Genomic DNA, 14,966 nt, shown 5'->3' with positions numbered 1-14,966 from the left:
GGACTCCGCAGTAGAAGCTGGGGCCCAGTATTCTCCTTCCAACGTTTTTAACTCACTCAGTACGGCCAGTCCTCTCTTCTCCTCTACACAGACCCCTCGGATGTCCAGTGGGTGTCTGAATGACCCAACCTTTAGCTTCCATCGTCAGAACTGTGGTATTCTTTGTCAACATTCACCTCTTCAGTATAAGAGCCTTCCGCTTGCAACATTTTGATGATGGTAATTGGGATGAAACGCTGTTAACGTCGTCTCTTTCGCCGTTCGTATGGAGAGAGTTAACCTTCCCCAACCCAAAAGTCCCGCACCTGTTCACACCTGGGTGGAGTGTAGAAACTCACAGTAAAGTGCTTTTCCCAAGGACACAACACCTTGCTGAAACAGGGCCTCGAACCGTATCACTGGTGATCACTGGATCTTCAGCCCTACACCTAACTGAATCGGAGGACACAGCGCCTCCTAAATGAATATACATCAGTTGAACAACATAACACAGAACAATTTAAGAATAAACAAGACAGGCAAGGCCTTCAAGACTTACTTGTGATACACTTTAAAAAAAAAAAAAAATCCAAGCTTTTTATGTATTGAGTATAATTTCAAAAGGTAATGTTTAAGATGAGAAAGATCGGTTTAAAGCAAATTAAGTCCCCTGGCATTAATTACAGAGTAATTTCCCTTTTTTTACTATCTGCACCAAAACGTTTGCAAAATAAATAAAACTTCCATGCTTAGCAAAAGAAGTTCCTGTTTGAACAAAAAATGATAATAATGACTGCTCTTGTTGTTGGGTCAGAATATCAGATCAGATCAAAGTACCAAGTTTAGAGAATACAAAAAATATAAATATAACAGTAAATGCAGTTTGCATATAATTAGGCTTCATTTTTTATTTTTTTGTTACCCATCCCAGAGGTGCAATATTGTTTTAAACAAGATGACTGGAAAGAACTGAATGTTTCCTATTTTTATGCCTAATTTGGTGTCAACTGACAAAGTATTTGCAGAGAAAATGGCAATGTTAAAGTTTACCACGGACACACACACACACACACACACAGACAACCGAACACCGGGTTAAAATACAGACTCACTTTGTTTACACACGTGAGTCAAAAATTGTACTCAGTATTGAACTTCTAACACACCTTTGACCGGTACACGGGTGCTAACTGCTCACAGTCGTTGAGCTCCAAATCAGGACCTTTCAGTTTCAAGTTCAGTTTCAAGATGCCAAAGTGTTTGGCCTGATCTGATTGGTTGTTATTTGAATTTTCTTGATTTTTGTTTCTTTCTTTCTTGTTATATTTACCTTGTGAAGCACTGTGAGCTTCTCTGCAGAGGACCAGAACTATAGAAGACCACCTCATTAGTTTTGATTTATGTTCGCGTCTTGTTATGTACTATCCCCTCCAATATTCCTTGTGACCCCGGTACACTTGGTAATAAAGACATTCTATTCTATTCTATTCTATTATCATTATTATGACACACACACACACACACATACACAACACAGAGACAACAAAAAGCACACAATTTCCGTGGCAACTCACTCTTTCATCGGTGCAGGTAAGGAAGTGCAGGAAGACCTCAGAGCGACTGATGACGGGATGCCGCACCATGCGGTCCACCCACATCTGGAGGAACTTCATGCGCTCCTGGACAAAGTCCTCCTCGTAGCGCCCTGTGGAGCACAGTGGGAGGCACATCGCTTCTGGTCTGGTCATTATTATCATCATACACACAAATAAACACACACACACACACACACACACACTCTCACATACACACGAACACATACATACTAGCACACACACACACGTGCGCACTCACACACACACGAACACACACTCACACATACATGCATGAAAATGAACAATAACTCACACACAAACACACATCCACACAAACAAACAAAAAAACTCTAACACACACACACACACACATAAACACAATGAAAATGACAATCACACACACACACACACACACACACACCAATATCTACAGCAACACAATCACTACAGTCTAATCTTTTTTTAATCACCAAAACAACACACACAGAACTCACTCTCCCTCCCATCACCTTCACAAGATACATAACCTAAGAACAACAAACAGCAACAAGCCAACACGACTCACAAGTTGTTGTTTTTTTGCGGGGGGGGAGGTATTTGGGGTTGGGTTTTTTTTTTTTTGCATTCAACAAGTTAACAACAACAATCTATTGCCCACCATCCACCAGCCAACCCTTCGTTTGCCCCCACCCACCTGTGACCTGCTTGTCGGGTAACGGAGGAACCGGCAGGCATGGGAACTTGAGCTCCAGCTGCTTGTGTAGCCAGTCAAAGTGCTTGTAGCGACGGCTCACCTGAATGTTGCTGAACTGCACACACACACACACACACACACACAGATAAGATAGATAAGAATAACTTTATTACCTCCAACTGGAGAAATCTGGTCAGGTGCATTATCACAACATAGACAAGTAAACAACATGGGGACCATAACTGTAAAAGTCAACAACAGCTTTTACAAATATTACGAAGATACAAATGTGTTAAAAAATTTTTTTTTTTTTTTTTTTTTTTAAATCACATTCACCGTTTCATACATACATCCACACACTGCAGGTAATAACTAGTATTCTTAGTGCAAAAACAGAAAGAATTAAGAAATATTATTTTAATATAATTATAAACATAGCCTACTATACTGCACATTGATTATAATAGACATATAAGATAAGAATAAAGATAAATTGCGGAAAACCGCAACCAGATAATCAGCACACACCCGCACCCACCCACCCCACACACGCGGATTACTTGATTAAACAGGAGTAATAAAACATATGTTCTCAAATAAATGCATTTCACATATTCGCTCTTAAAAACATTGGAAACGGCCCAGTGTTCAGCAATGTGGAGTGTTGGCCTGGAGGTAACGCGTCCGCCTAGGAAGCCAGAGACTCTGAGCGCGCTGGTTCCAATCACATAGTCGCCAGTTATTTTCTTCCCCCTCCACTAGACCTAGAGGGGTAGTCTGGACGCTAGTCGTTCAGATGAGACGATAAACCACGGTCCTGTGTGCAGCATGCTTTTAGCGCACATAAAAGAACCCATGGCAACAAAAACGGCTGTCCATGGCAAAATTCTGTAGAAAAATCCACTTCAATAGGAAAACAAATAAAACTGCAGGCAGAAAAAAATACAAAAAAGTGGATGGCGCTCTCAGTCTCTCAGTATAGCAACGCTCTCCCTGGGGAAAGCAGCCTGAATTTCACTCGGTTGTGAATACGGTTGTGACAAAAAAGAACAATACAATACAATACAATACAATACAATACACATACCACTGTACAGCTCTCCTCTTCTGATAGGCACTCACAAAAAAAGACAACAAAAAAAGACAACCACAAAAAACACAGACACAACAGCCCAGTGGTAAAAACACTGGACTTTCAGTATAAGGGTCCTGGATTTTTTTAATTCTTATTCTGCGTTCACTCGTATGCACACGAGTGGGCTTTTACGTGTATGACCGTTTTTACCCCGCCATGTAGGCAGCCATACTCCGTTTTCGGGGGTGTGCATGCTGGGTATGTTCTTGTTTCCATAACCCACCGAACGCTGACATGGATTACAGGATCTTTAACGTGCGTATTTGATCTTCTGCTTGCATTTACACACGAAGGGGGTTCAGGCACTAGCAGGTCTGCACATACGTTGACCTGGGAGATCGGAAAAATCTCCACCCTTTACCCACCAGGCGCCGTCACCGTGATTCGAACCCGGGACCCTTAGATTGAAAGTCCGACGCTTTAACCATTCGGCTATTGCGCCCGTCGGTCCTGGATTTGAATCCCTGACACTTGGTAGGGTAACCTTTTCCAATCCCACACAGTTCAAAGCCTCGGCAGGCTTCACAGCCAAAACTGCAGAAAATATATTCAAACTGACCCATTTTCCCTCCAAACTGACACAGCCAGAAACACTGTTCAAGTTAGCTCCCTTTGGACACGGTTTATCCATACGTGCCAACATGAAAAACTGTTTTAACTTGCTCAGTACAGCCAGTCCTCTCTTCTCCTCTACACAGACCCCTCAGATGTCCAGTGGGTGTCTGAATGACCCAACCTTTAGCTTCCGTCGTCAGAATTGTGGTATTCTTTGTCAACATTCGCCTCTTCAGTAAAAGAGCCTTCCGCTTGCAATATTTTGATGATGGTAATTGGGGTGAAACGCTGTTATGTCATCTCTTTCGCCGTTCGTATGGAGAGAGTTAATGAAACAAATTTTGATGCCCTGGCGCTGAGCAGACGCAGGGTTGAGTGAGTTAAGGGTGCAGATATTTTCTGATCTCACAAATCACACACATAAAATGTTACAAGTCTGTCTGAGTGTGTATATATGCGTGCCTGAAATCCAATTGAGTGACACAGGAAATGAATGATGAGAACCTGATAGCAGCCATCAGTAGCTCTACCCAGGTAGGCAGCCTGTTGTGCAAAATGACCCCAAGTTTGTAAAGCGCTTAGTTTGGTCTCTGACCAAGGATAGGCGCTATATAAGTATCCTCATCAAATCAAATCCTTCGGCGGGTTATGGAAACAAGAACATACCCAGCATGCACACACCCCAAAAACAGAATATGGCTGCCTACATGGCAGGGTAAACAAACAAAATGGTCATACACATAAAATGCTACATGTGTCTGAGTGTGTATGTGTATATGTGCATGCCTGAAGTCTGACTGAATAACACAGGAAACGAATGATCGACGCCCAGTGGCAGCCGTCAGTCAGCTCTACCCAGGTAAGCAGCCTGTTGCGCAAATAACCCCATATTTGTCAACATCTGTGCAGACCTGCTAGTGCCTGAAGTATCTTCATGGGTATACATATGCAGAGGATGGAATGGGCAAGTTAAAGATCCCCATCAGTGTATGGTAGGTTATGGAAACAAAAACATACCCAGCATGCACACCTCTGTAAACAGAGCATCACTGTCTCCACTGGGGGGTGTACAAACAGTCATGCACTCCTACAAAAGAGTACATATGGAACTAGCAGCCCAGGAACACAGAAACAGCAGCAGCAGGGACTCAAGGCACTCACGGTGGGCGTCAGCTGGTAGGCGATGAAGCTCTTGAGGCCCTTCATCTTGGACTCCTTCTTTGGGGAGGCGATGTAGCAGGTGTAGGGGCTGTCCTGGTTGTACCACACCGGGCCGTCCACCGTCTCCTGGGGGGGAACAACTCTGGTGGTCAAACTGGCTGGCTGCTGATTCACACCCTCACTGTGTGGAAGGCCACTGGCCAATAACGTTTGTTAATTCTGGCAACCTGGTCTTAAAGCAATCTGAAGCAGGGTAGCAATCTGTCTGCTAAAGTCAAGTCAAGTCAAGATTTTGTTTCATGATGGTAAATTGAATAAGCAACAATTGCTTTTTTACATCAAGCCATCAATGAAAATAATAATTTAAAAAATAATAAAAAATAATAAATAAATAAAAATTAAAAAGAAGGGAAAAAACTAAAGCAGTCTGAAGAAGAGTAGTAATCTGTCTGCTAATGGATTGAGCCTACTTTTTGTGTGAGTTGTGTTGTGTTGTGTTGTGTTGTGTGTGTGTTTATATATACGTGAGTGTGTGTGTGCGTGCGTGCGTGTGTCTGTCTTTGTGTCATCATTCTTCACATTCTAAACATCTTCAAAAAAAAAAAAAAAAAAAAAAAAAAAGGAACTTTCTGAACATCTGGTGAACACTACACTACTGTAATCAAAATGACCTTTTACCTGATGATTTTTTGCTTGTTTTAACACTTCCTTTCATTGCATCTTCACACACACACACAGACACACAGACACAGACACACACACACACACACACTGTACACACTGTGCACACTTACAATGATCTTGATCTGATCACTCTCAGGAACGCGTACATCCTCCTGCGCCATCAGAAACGCCTCACCCCCTGTTTTGGCAAAAGTGGAGAATCTGCACACAGGCACAGGCACAAATGTACGGCAACCACATTCACATCGCTAACCGTCAAAGATTTCAAATGCATACCTCAAACACACACCAGCGCATCAGTTTCAGTTTCTCAAGGAGGTGTCACTGCGTTCAGACAACTCCATATAAGCTACACCACATCTGCTAGGCAAGATGCCTGACCAGAAGCATCACCCAACACGCTTAGTCAGGCCTTGAGTGCATGTTTATATATTTGTGTACCTATCAGAGCGGATTTCTTTTTACATGATTTTGCCAGAGGACAACACTCTTGTTGCCATGGGTTCTTTTCAGTGCGCCAAGTGCTTGCTGCACACAGGACCTCGGTTTATCGTCTCATCCAAAAGACTAGACGCTCAGTTTGATTTTCCAGTCAAACTTGGGAGAAAGTCCTCCTTCATCATCATCAATACGAACAAAACAACATTAACCATTTCTTCACTACGGGAGAGAGCAAGCAGAAATTTTATAGAACAAGTTTGTTTTTTCAAGTCAACTTGTCCCCAGGACAACTAAAAAAAATTAACCAGGAACTTCTACCCTGTAGATTCCAGTCATCTAGGACTGACCTGCTGAAGCTACTTTTCACGGTGCCGTATTTGGACATCTCTCCGGTCGGGGACAGCTGCTTCCCTTCCCGTCGCGGTGCTGCCAGCCCAAAGTTCCCATAGCCGTGCAGGTCCTGTGATCAGAGAAAACCCGTTGTGTTTCAAAACACTCTGGACAATGTTCGTTATCGCTGGTGTTGTTTGCTGTTAGTGTTATGACGGTGTATTGTTGTTTGTGGCGTTATTATTGGGCTGACTGGTGTTGTTAACTGTTAATGTTATGATGGTGTATTGCTGTTAGTGCAGTTATCATTTGCCCACTGGTGATGTTTGTCGTTTGTGTTAAGATGGTGTAAAGCTCTTAGTATCATTATTCTAATCATTGTTTGTGTTATGTCGGTGTACAGATGTTAGTACTGTTACTCTTATTATTGCTATTTTATTACTGCTTTTATGTTCTCGAGTGTGGGATACAAAGCAACGAGTGCACTTGCTGTGTTGTAGTCTAGCCATCATGTTTTTTTGCAGTCATTTTGCGTGGTAGGCACATGCAGGCATGCACGCGTGTGTGAAAGTGAGGGGGGAAGAGCATTGTGCAAATTGATGTGGTTTTTTTTTGTCTTTGTTTCTAATATCCCATGCACATACTGAACACCATTTGAAGCCAACATGTCAAGTCTTGGCCACTTGATGAAAACAGTGGAGTGAGCGCACAGCACAAGGGGGTGGGGGGGTGGGGGGGTGCAGAAGGTTTCAGTTTCAGTTTCAGTAGCTCAAGGAGGCGTCACTGCGTTCGGACAAATCCATATACGCTACACCACATCTGCCAAGCAGATGCCTGACCAGCAGCATAACCCAATGTGCTTAGTCAGGCCTTGAGAAAAAAAAAAAGGTGAATAAATAATAGATAAGTGTACATAAATAAATAAATAAATAAATAAGGTTGCCTACAGCACCCGGTGTTCCCAGGCGGTCACCCATCCAAGTACTAACCAGGCCCGATGTTGCTTAACTTCTGTGATCAGATGAGAACCATTAGTTTTCAACGTGGTATGGCCGTTGGCAAAAGGTTGCCAACAGAGACTGAGAAAGACACAGACACACACACACACACACACACACGCAGAGGAGACACTGAAATACATGTATGAGGCTTGGGGAGCAGGGGGGTGAGGGGGAGATGATGCTAGGGGTGATGAATTCTTGAAGAGGGGGGAGGGGGGGGTAGGATAAAAGCAGGGGAGACGGAGGGAGGGTGGGTAGTGGGAAGTAGGATGTGAGAATGAGGAGGTGCCAATCGCCCTGTGCAAACTACTCAACACAGCTGCTGTGAACTGGAATCTCTCTCTCTCTCTCTCTCTCTCTCTCATCCATCCGCTTTTCAATCTTACTGTACAGTACTGATTTAATAAAATAGGTTATTTTCATTTACATAAAACTGACAAGGCCTTCATTTCAAACATCTCTGGAGACAGTACAGCCTGAAATGGCCCAAAACCATCTAATTTGATTTGGAAAACAATATTTCTTTAATAGCATCCTCTCTTGGTTGATAGCTGATATTGTTAAAAGAAGGTAAAATGTGGACATATTTTGCTGTATCCCTCACAAGAGAAAAGAAAGCGTGCTCAACTGTCTCCATAAAAAATTTTTTTAAAAACTGGACAAGAGTTTTCATCTGGTTCTTCAGTCACATTCCAACCAGTCTTCAAATTTCAAAATTTCGTTAAATAAGTCATGAGCGTTTTATTCAATACTGATATAAAGTGCTAATCTGGACCAATTGTTCTCTTTTTTTTTTTAACTAAAGTACTGTATTTGATAATGAATGCTCACAACACGCTTGTTTATATGCCACCACCCACACTCCCCCCACACACACTCTCCCCCCTTTTGACTAATAGGATTTAAATCTTTTTGTCAAATAAAACATGATGCTCTCTCTCTCTCTCTCTCTCTCTCTCTCTCTCTCCACCAACCATGGCCACACTTACAAAGGGCTGACCATACATTGTTTGGGTAACCAGACACTCCCCTAAAAGTGACCTGTCAGGAAACTGATCTGGCTGTGGCAGTCAGTACAGGACACAGCTTCTGCATTGGGGGGTGTCACTTCAATTCCTCACCATTTCTTTCTGAATGGACTTTTTTGTTGTTGTTGTTATTATTTTGAACACACACACACTCACACACACACACACACACACACACACACACACACACACACTTACCTGCACACACACACACACACACACTCATTGAGTCAGTCATACACACATACACATCACACTCACACACACACACACACACACACTTGCACACACTCAACATCACATGTCGATGACTCACATCCACGAGCAAGGCAACACCTTCTGATCCAACATCATCTTTCTACGTCACTCTCAAAAACAATGTAACATTTTCAGCTACAAAGCCATCTGAACTCCACAACATTCCAAAACACCAAGCCCAAGCATCTGAAGGCCACACAATCACTGAACGTCGCACCCACACACAACGGAAGCAGGTCCAAACGGTCTGGGACGTGAACATGAAATCTCTAACAATGTGTGGGGAGTGCAGGGTGAGAAAAGTCCGCCGTCGATTCAAAAGCGTTCAACCAACAAAAGTGTGCACAAAACACTGAAGTCATGGTGGTCCTTCCCTTATATCAGTTATAAACTAAAGGGGGGGGATTCCACCTTTGCTGCCTACACTCAAGAATGATAGTCGTTTGCTGATGCAAGTAATGACAGCTTGATCAAACTGAACTGAGGTACTTGTGTGTGACAATATGATGAAATATGGTGGAGATAAGTCATCAAAATTATGGCATAAGAACATCGTAATAAAGTTCTGAAGAAGAAAAAAAAAAAAAAAAAAAAAAGCCACTGGCTGGTAAGGTTCAAGGTCAGTAAAACATTTCACCCGTTTTACATGAAAATACACAAAAACTAATATTTCGATCAACTGTTATTCGTATTAATCAGCAAAATCAATTAAAATATTCACAATCAAGTATCATCACCCTCCTTGCCATCCCCCCTCACCTCCCCTCAAAAATAAAGAATGAACAATTTTTTTTTTTTTTTTTTTTTGCAATTGACCAAACCAACTAACATTCAGGACTTCTAAATAAATTATATCTTGGTATCTGTGGAGGAAAAAAAAAGTTATGCATATAACATCCCCTTATGTATGTGCCAGTGCTTTGGGGCAGACAGATCTTCTGGACAACTAATGTGATTTCTCACACTACCCAACATCATAACACAACATGGACAGGGAGTAGGAGAGGTGAGATGGGGGGTAGGGGGTAGGGAAAGGGATGTTCTACCTGTGCTGAACCTGATTTCTTCATTTCAGATTGTTCTGGTGTTTGTGGGGAGACTGGAGGTTCCTGCTGAGACTAAAGGGAAATAAATTTTTTTTTTTTTTTTTTTTTAAAAGGCCAATAAAAAATAATTAAAAAATCAAACATCATGACTTTCTGCAGAACGCACTGCTAAGCAAGGATGTAACAAAAGTCAGAGAAATAAATATCACAGCTTTCTACCAAATAAATAACTCCGACAAGACTGACAATAAAAATTGTGGCTTTCTCCTGATTTCTTCTAGATTACAATGTGACAAAAATAACAGATATAATCGTCGTGGCTTTCAACAGAATTACTCCAGCAAGACTGTGACAGTGTCATAGAAAATTTGATAAAAAAATCATCGCTTTCTACTGAATGGTTTGCTCTGGCAAGAATGTGACAATATCATAGAAATGAAAGTCATGGCTTTCAATACAAATTACCTGGCTTAGAACGTGACAGTATCAGCAAAATAAAAATCTGGGCTTTCCACACAACTACCCTGGCATAAAAACGACAATCCTCCTTACTTTCACACATGTACATGTTCAGTTTTTTCAAACTGATCATTCAGTTAACTAATTTCTTTTGCGCAGAAGTACTAAACCTTTCTTTTACAATTGACGAACAGATGTTAAGGATTTTTATTAAACAATTTCTGGAAATTTGTATTGTATTGTATTTCTCTTTTTGTCACAACAGATTTTTCTCTGTGAAATTCGGGCTGCTCTCCCCAGGGAGAGCGCGTCGCTATAACACAGCGCCACCCATTTTTTTGTACTTTTTCCTGCGTGCAGTTTTATTTGTTTTTCCTATCGAAGTGGATTTTTCTACAGAATTTTGCCAGGGACAACCCTTTTGTTGCCGTGGGTTCTTTTACGTGCACTAAGTGCAAGCTGCACACGGGACCTCGGTTTATCGTCTCATCCGAATGACTAGGGAACACAACAAGCTATATATCTCATCTACCAATACGCCAGTGCTTTGGAGCAGACAGATCTCCTAACCCCGTGATTTCTCACATTCTCTAACATCAAAACACAACACTGAGACAGGGGGCAGGAGGGGGCAGGTGGAGGGAGGCATGGTGAGAGGGGGGTTGGGGGAAGGGAGGAGGCTCTACCTGCGCTGAACCCGATTTGTTCATTTCAGGTTGTTCCTGTGTTTGTGGGGAGACCGGAGGCTCCTGCTGAGACTGGAGATATAGAACAAAAATGAGCATAATAGCTCTCTGCTGAATGGTTTTGCTGTGGCAAGACTGTGTCACAATATCTGAGAAACAAAAATCATAGCATTCTACACAATCTTTCTTGCAAAAAAAAAAAAAAAAAAAAAAAAAAAAAAAAAAAGAACAAGACATACTCACAAACACATCTATTTAGTTTCCCAATCTGATTATTCAATTACTAAGTCATTAACACCTTTCTTTCTTGGAAACCAACTTTTTCCTTATATCCTAAGCTATCACATGTATCCCAATGCATAAAAAAAAAAAAAAAAAAAAAACATTCATTTGTTTTTTCACCCACACATGCAGGCTTTTTTTTTTTTTAACTGACTCTTTTTTTTTTTTACTCAAAGGATGCTGTCTTTGGGTACCATTCAGACAATTGCTCAAAACAAACAAGAGTGGCAGTTCTTCGTTTCGGTCCTACATGCCAGAAAGCATAGTAAGTAAGTAAAGGATGCTGTACTATAAATCATGAAGTTTTCACACACAGGACCAGTTGTTCCAATGGTCAGTGAGGTATAGTTCCAAGTGTGTGTTGGTGTTTTTTTTGGGGGGGGGGGGGTTTGGGGGGGGGGGGTTGTTTTTTTTCTTTTGTTTGTATAATTTTTGTCTCAAACTACATACTGTGGAGAGACTCAAAATCAAACTGAACTAACACACACACACAAACACACACACCCACCCTTATCTTTGCTGGCTTTTGGGCACGGCTGGTTGTGGCTCTGATTTGGACTATAAGTATATAGATGTAGAATCAAATTCAGCACTCTCTCTCTCTCCCTCTCTCACACACACACACACACACACACCCATACCACCCCCACCCATCGCACACCCACATGTACATAAAACAAACTCACACACTGATACACACACACATACACACAAACACACACTGATACACACACACACACACACACACACACACACACGCACCTTGTGCACCCATCCTCCCACACACCAACCACACACACACACACACACACACACACACACACACTCACCCTACACACACACATACCCACCCCTACACCCATACCCTCCACACCCATTCCCCATACTCACACCTACACCCACATACCCGCCCAACACCCAACACCCAACACCCACACCCACACCACCCCTCACCTGCCCACCCGACGTGCCCACAGTGCTGTTGCTGGACTGGTCGTCGTCGATGTCGTCCCATTCATCATCCCACTCCTCCGGCTGCTGCTGGCTGTCGCCCCCCATGACCCCCACCCCTGGGTACACCCCTCCCCCCGAGTCCTGCGGCCCGTTGGTGTAGCCGTTGGAAGGGGGGGCCGAGGGATCCATGGGGGGTGGGGGTGGGGGGAAGGCAGGCTCCGGGGCAGAGATCACCTGCACGGGAAGGACACACGGTTGGTCATAATATCGATACCAATGAACGGCATCCGTATTCATACACTTTTCTCTAAGTAAACTTAAGACTCGATGTACTCTCAATCTCAATTCTCCCATGCCTGAAAATCATAAACCACACTCAACCACACACACACACACACACATGCACCCATGAGCAGAAAATAGCTCAAACTGACGGTGGAGATAAAATCACAAAAACGCCTAACACTCAGCAACAACATTTCAGTTTTCAGCTGGTATTTGAACAGAGGGAGTGTTGGTTGGTGCCAAAGACTAGTAAGGAGTAAAGTCCACACAGTGGAAGCAAAAAAAAAAACAACTAAAACTGTGGTAGCCAAAAGAATTCAAGTTCAGATCATTTAGGGTATTTTAAAGATGGTCTACTTTCCACGAGTGCCTGAGGGAAGGCAGAGGCTTGTATGTGAGAAGTGCTTTAGTCAGGTACGGTGGAAATGTCCCCATAAAATGAGGCTACTTTTCACTAACTGCAGAACTTAACTGGTAACCAATGTAGCTCTTTCAGAAGTGATCAACGTGTATGGAATCTTTCTGTTTTTACACTGAAGTTAAATCAGCCTCTTCTCCCATATAAGGACACACACCGACAGATAAGCCTGCCTGCCTACTCATCCATCGGTCCGACAGAAGACTCCATTATATTACTTGCAATGTGTGAAGTGAATGCGTAAAACAATATATATATATATATGCTAATCCTTTTACATGCATATCTTCATGATAAATCTAATGTCTTTTTTCACAACCACGTTTCCAAGCTGAGTACTTATAATAATAATAATAGTAATAACAATAATAATTTCATTTATACAGTGCCTAATCAAATGATTTTTACTCTAAGCACTTCACAATCACAATAGTTCGAACTAAAAAAAAGTGCACATATATAAATGTATATAAATACACATATCTATGTTGTGATTACTTGTCTACGTTGCTCCTGGCCAAATTCTCTTCTCATTCGAGATAATAAAGGTTTGTTTATCGTACTGTTTAATATTTGGAATTTCTTCCTGTGGAGAGATATGATATCTCTTTTTCAAAGTGTTGTGAAGTAGGGGGCAAAGGGGAGGTTACCTACTTTGGGAGGTTATCGACCATAGCTACTTTTGTTTTCTCCGCACAGGCGGTTAGCAGTGTGCACAGGACAGTAATGTCAGACCCCTGCCAGAGTCTGCACCAGTGGGTCACGGTTAAGTATGTGTTGTTAAATTTCAGATTTATTTCGGTAACAACCGCAGCAGGGGTAACAAAAGACAAGAACAACTGAGACAATTTGCTGCTGCACACATGTAGTCGTATCACCACTCTCTCCCACGTTAATCACGTTACATGAGGAAACTATACCTCCACATAGGTTTCTGGGATGAGGCCTTGGTCTCCATTGCTGTTCCTGGCTTCCCACCATCCGTCACCAATATCCTGACACACAGACACACACACACACAGGTATCAATCATCACCAATATCCTCACACACACACACACACACACACACACACACACACACACACACACACACACACACACACAGCCATAAAATCATTCAAATAATATTCAATGAAAAACCGCCATCACTGCATTATTCTAATTTGTTCAACTTTTCCTGTCTTTGAACTGCAACAATCTCAACAAGGTACATTTGTCTTGTCTGTGTGTGACTGAAAACACAGACAAGACAGAGACATAACAAGAGAGACTCTGTGTGTGTGTGTGTGTGTGTGTGTGTGTGTGTGTGTGTGTGTGTGTGTGTGTGTGTGTGTGACTGAAAACACAGACAAGACAGAGACATAAAAAGAGAGACTTGTGTGTGTGTGTGTGTGTGTGTGTGTGTGTGGTGTGTGTGTGTGTGTGTGTGTGTGTGTGTGTGTGTGTGTGACTGAAAACACAGACAAGACATAGACATAACAAGAGAGACTGTGTGTGTGTGCGTGTGTGTGTGTGTGTGTGAGAGAGAGAGAGAGAGAGAGAGAGAGAGAGAGAGAGAGTGAGTGAGTGTGTGTGTGTGTGTGTGTGTGTGTGTGTGTGTGTGTGTGTGTGTGTGTGTGTGTGTGTGTGTGACTGAAAACACAGACAAGACAGAGACATAACAAGAGAGACTGTGTGTGTGTGTGTGTGTGTGTGTGTGTGTGTGTGTGTGTGTGTGTGTGTGTGCATGTCCCTGAGTGGAAGCACTGGTGTATGGCTGTGACTTCATTGCATTTCCTGCCTTTTCCAGTTTACACGAAGATCAAGATTTGCAGAGCATCTTGTTAGGAAGGCCAATACCAAATAACGCTGTCGGAAATAAACTAGAAATGTTACAATCATAATTCAAAGATATATCTGTTATCTTAAAATTTATGTTGTGCAATCATCATGCAGTTTGCATGCAGCATTTTTCCCTTTCTTTTACCAGTTTCA

At 42.3% G+C, this 14,966-nt stretch overlaps 1 protein-coding gene and 1 pseudogene across 2 annotated transcripts in view; both read right to left on the bottom strand.

Annotated features, from left to right (window-relative positions):
* The window catches only part of LOC143301119 (sorting nexin lst-4-like), a 31,924-nt gene that overhangs the window by 15,895 nt on the left and 1,063 nt on the right, over positions 1-14,966 (bottom strand). Inside the window, exons 2-9 of one of the 2 annotated variants that reach the window (XM_076615170.1) lie at positions 13,912-13,986; positions 12,289-12,522; positions 11,053-11,124; positions 6,592-6,704; positions 5,914-6,004; positions 5,120-5,245; positions 2,269-2,383; positions 1,554-1,684 (exon numbers count right to left, since the gene is read on the bottom strand). In XM_076615170.1, coding sequence (XP_076471285.1) covers positions 1,554-1,684; positions 2,269-2,383; positions 5,120-5,245; positions 5,914-6,004; positions 6,592-6,704; positions 11,053-11,124; positions 12,289-12,522; positions 13,912-13,986 — 957 coding nt within the window. The remainder of the gene's footprint in view (positions 1-1,553; positions 1,685-2,268; positions 2,384-5,119; positions 5,246-5,913; positions 6,005-6,591; positions 6,705-11,052; positions 11,125-12,288; positions 12,523-13,911; positions 13,987-14,966) is intronic. The other variant, XM_076615171.1, reaches the window with a different exon arrangement.
* Positions 7,515-7,634, bottom strand: LOC143301669 (5S ribosomal RNA; annotated as a pseudogene).

Source organism: Babylonia areolata, chromosome 27 (genome assembly GCF_041734735.1).
Source record: "Babylonia areolata isolate BAREFJ2019XMU chromosome 27, ASM4173473v1, whole genome shotgun sequence".
Lineage (NCBI taxonomy): Eukaryota > Metazoa > Mollusca > Gastropoda > Neogastropoda > Buccinidae > Babylonia > Babylonia areolata.
The sequence above is the reverse complement of the archived record's forward strand: the minus strand, read 5'-3'. Positions and strand labels throughout refer to the sequence as shown.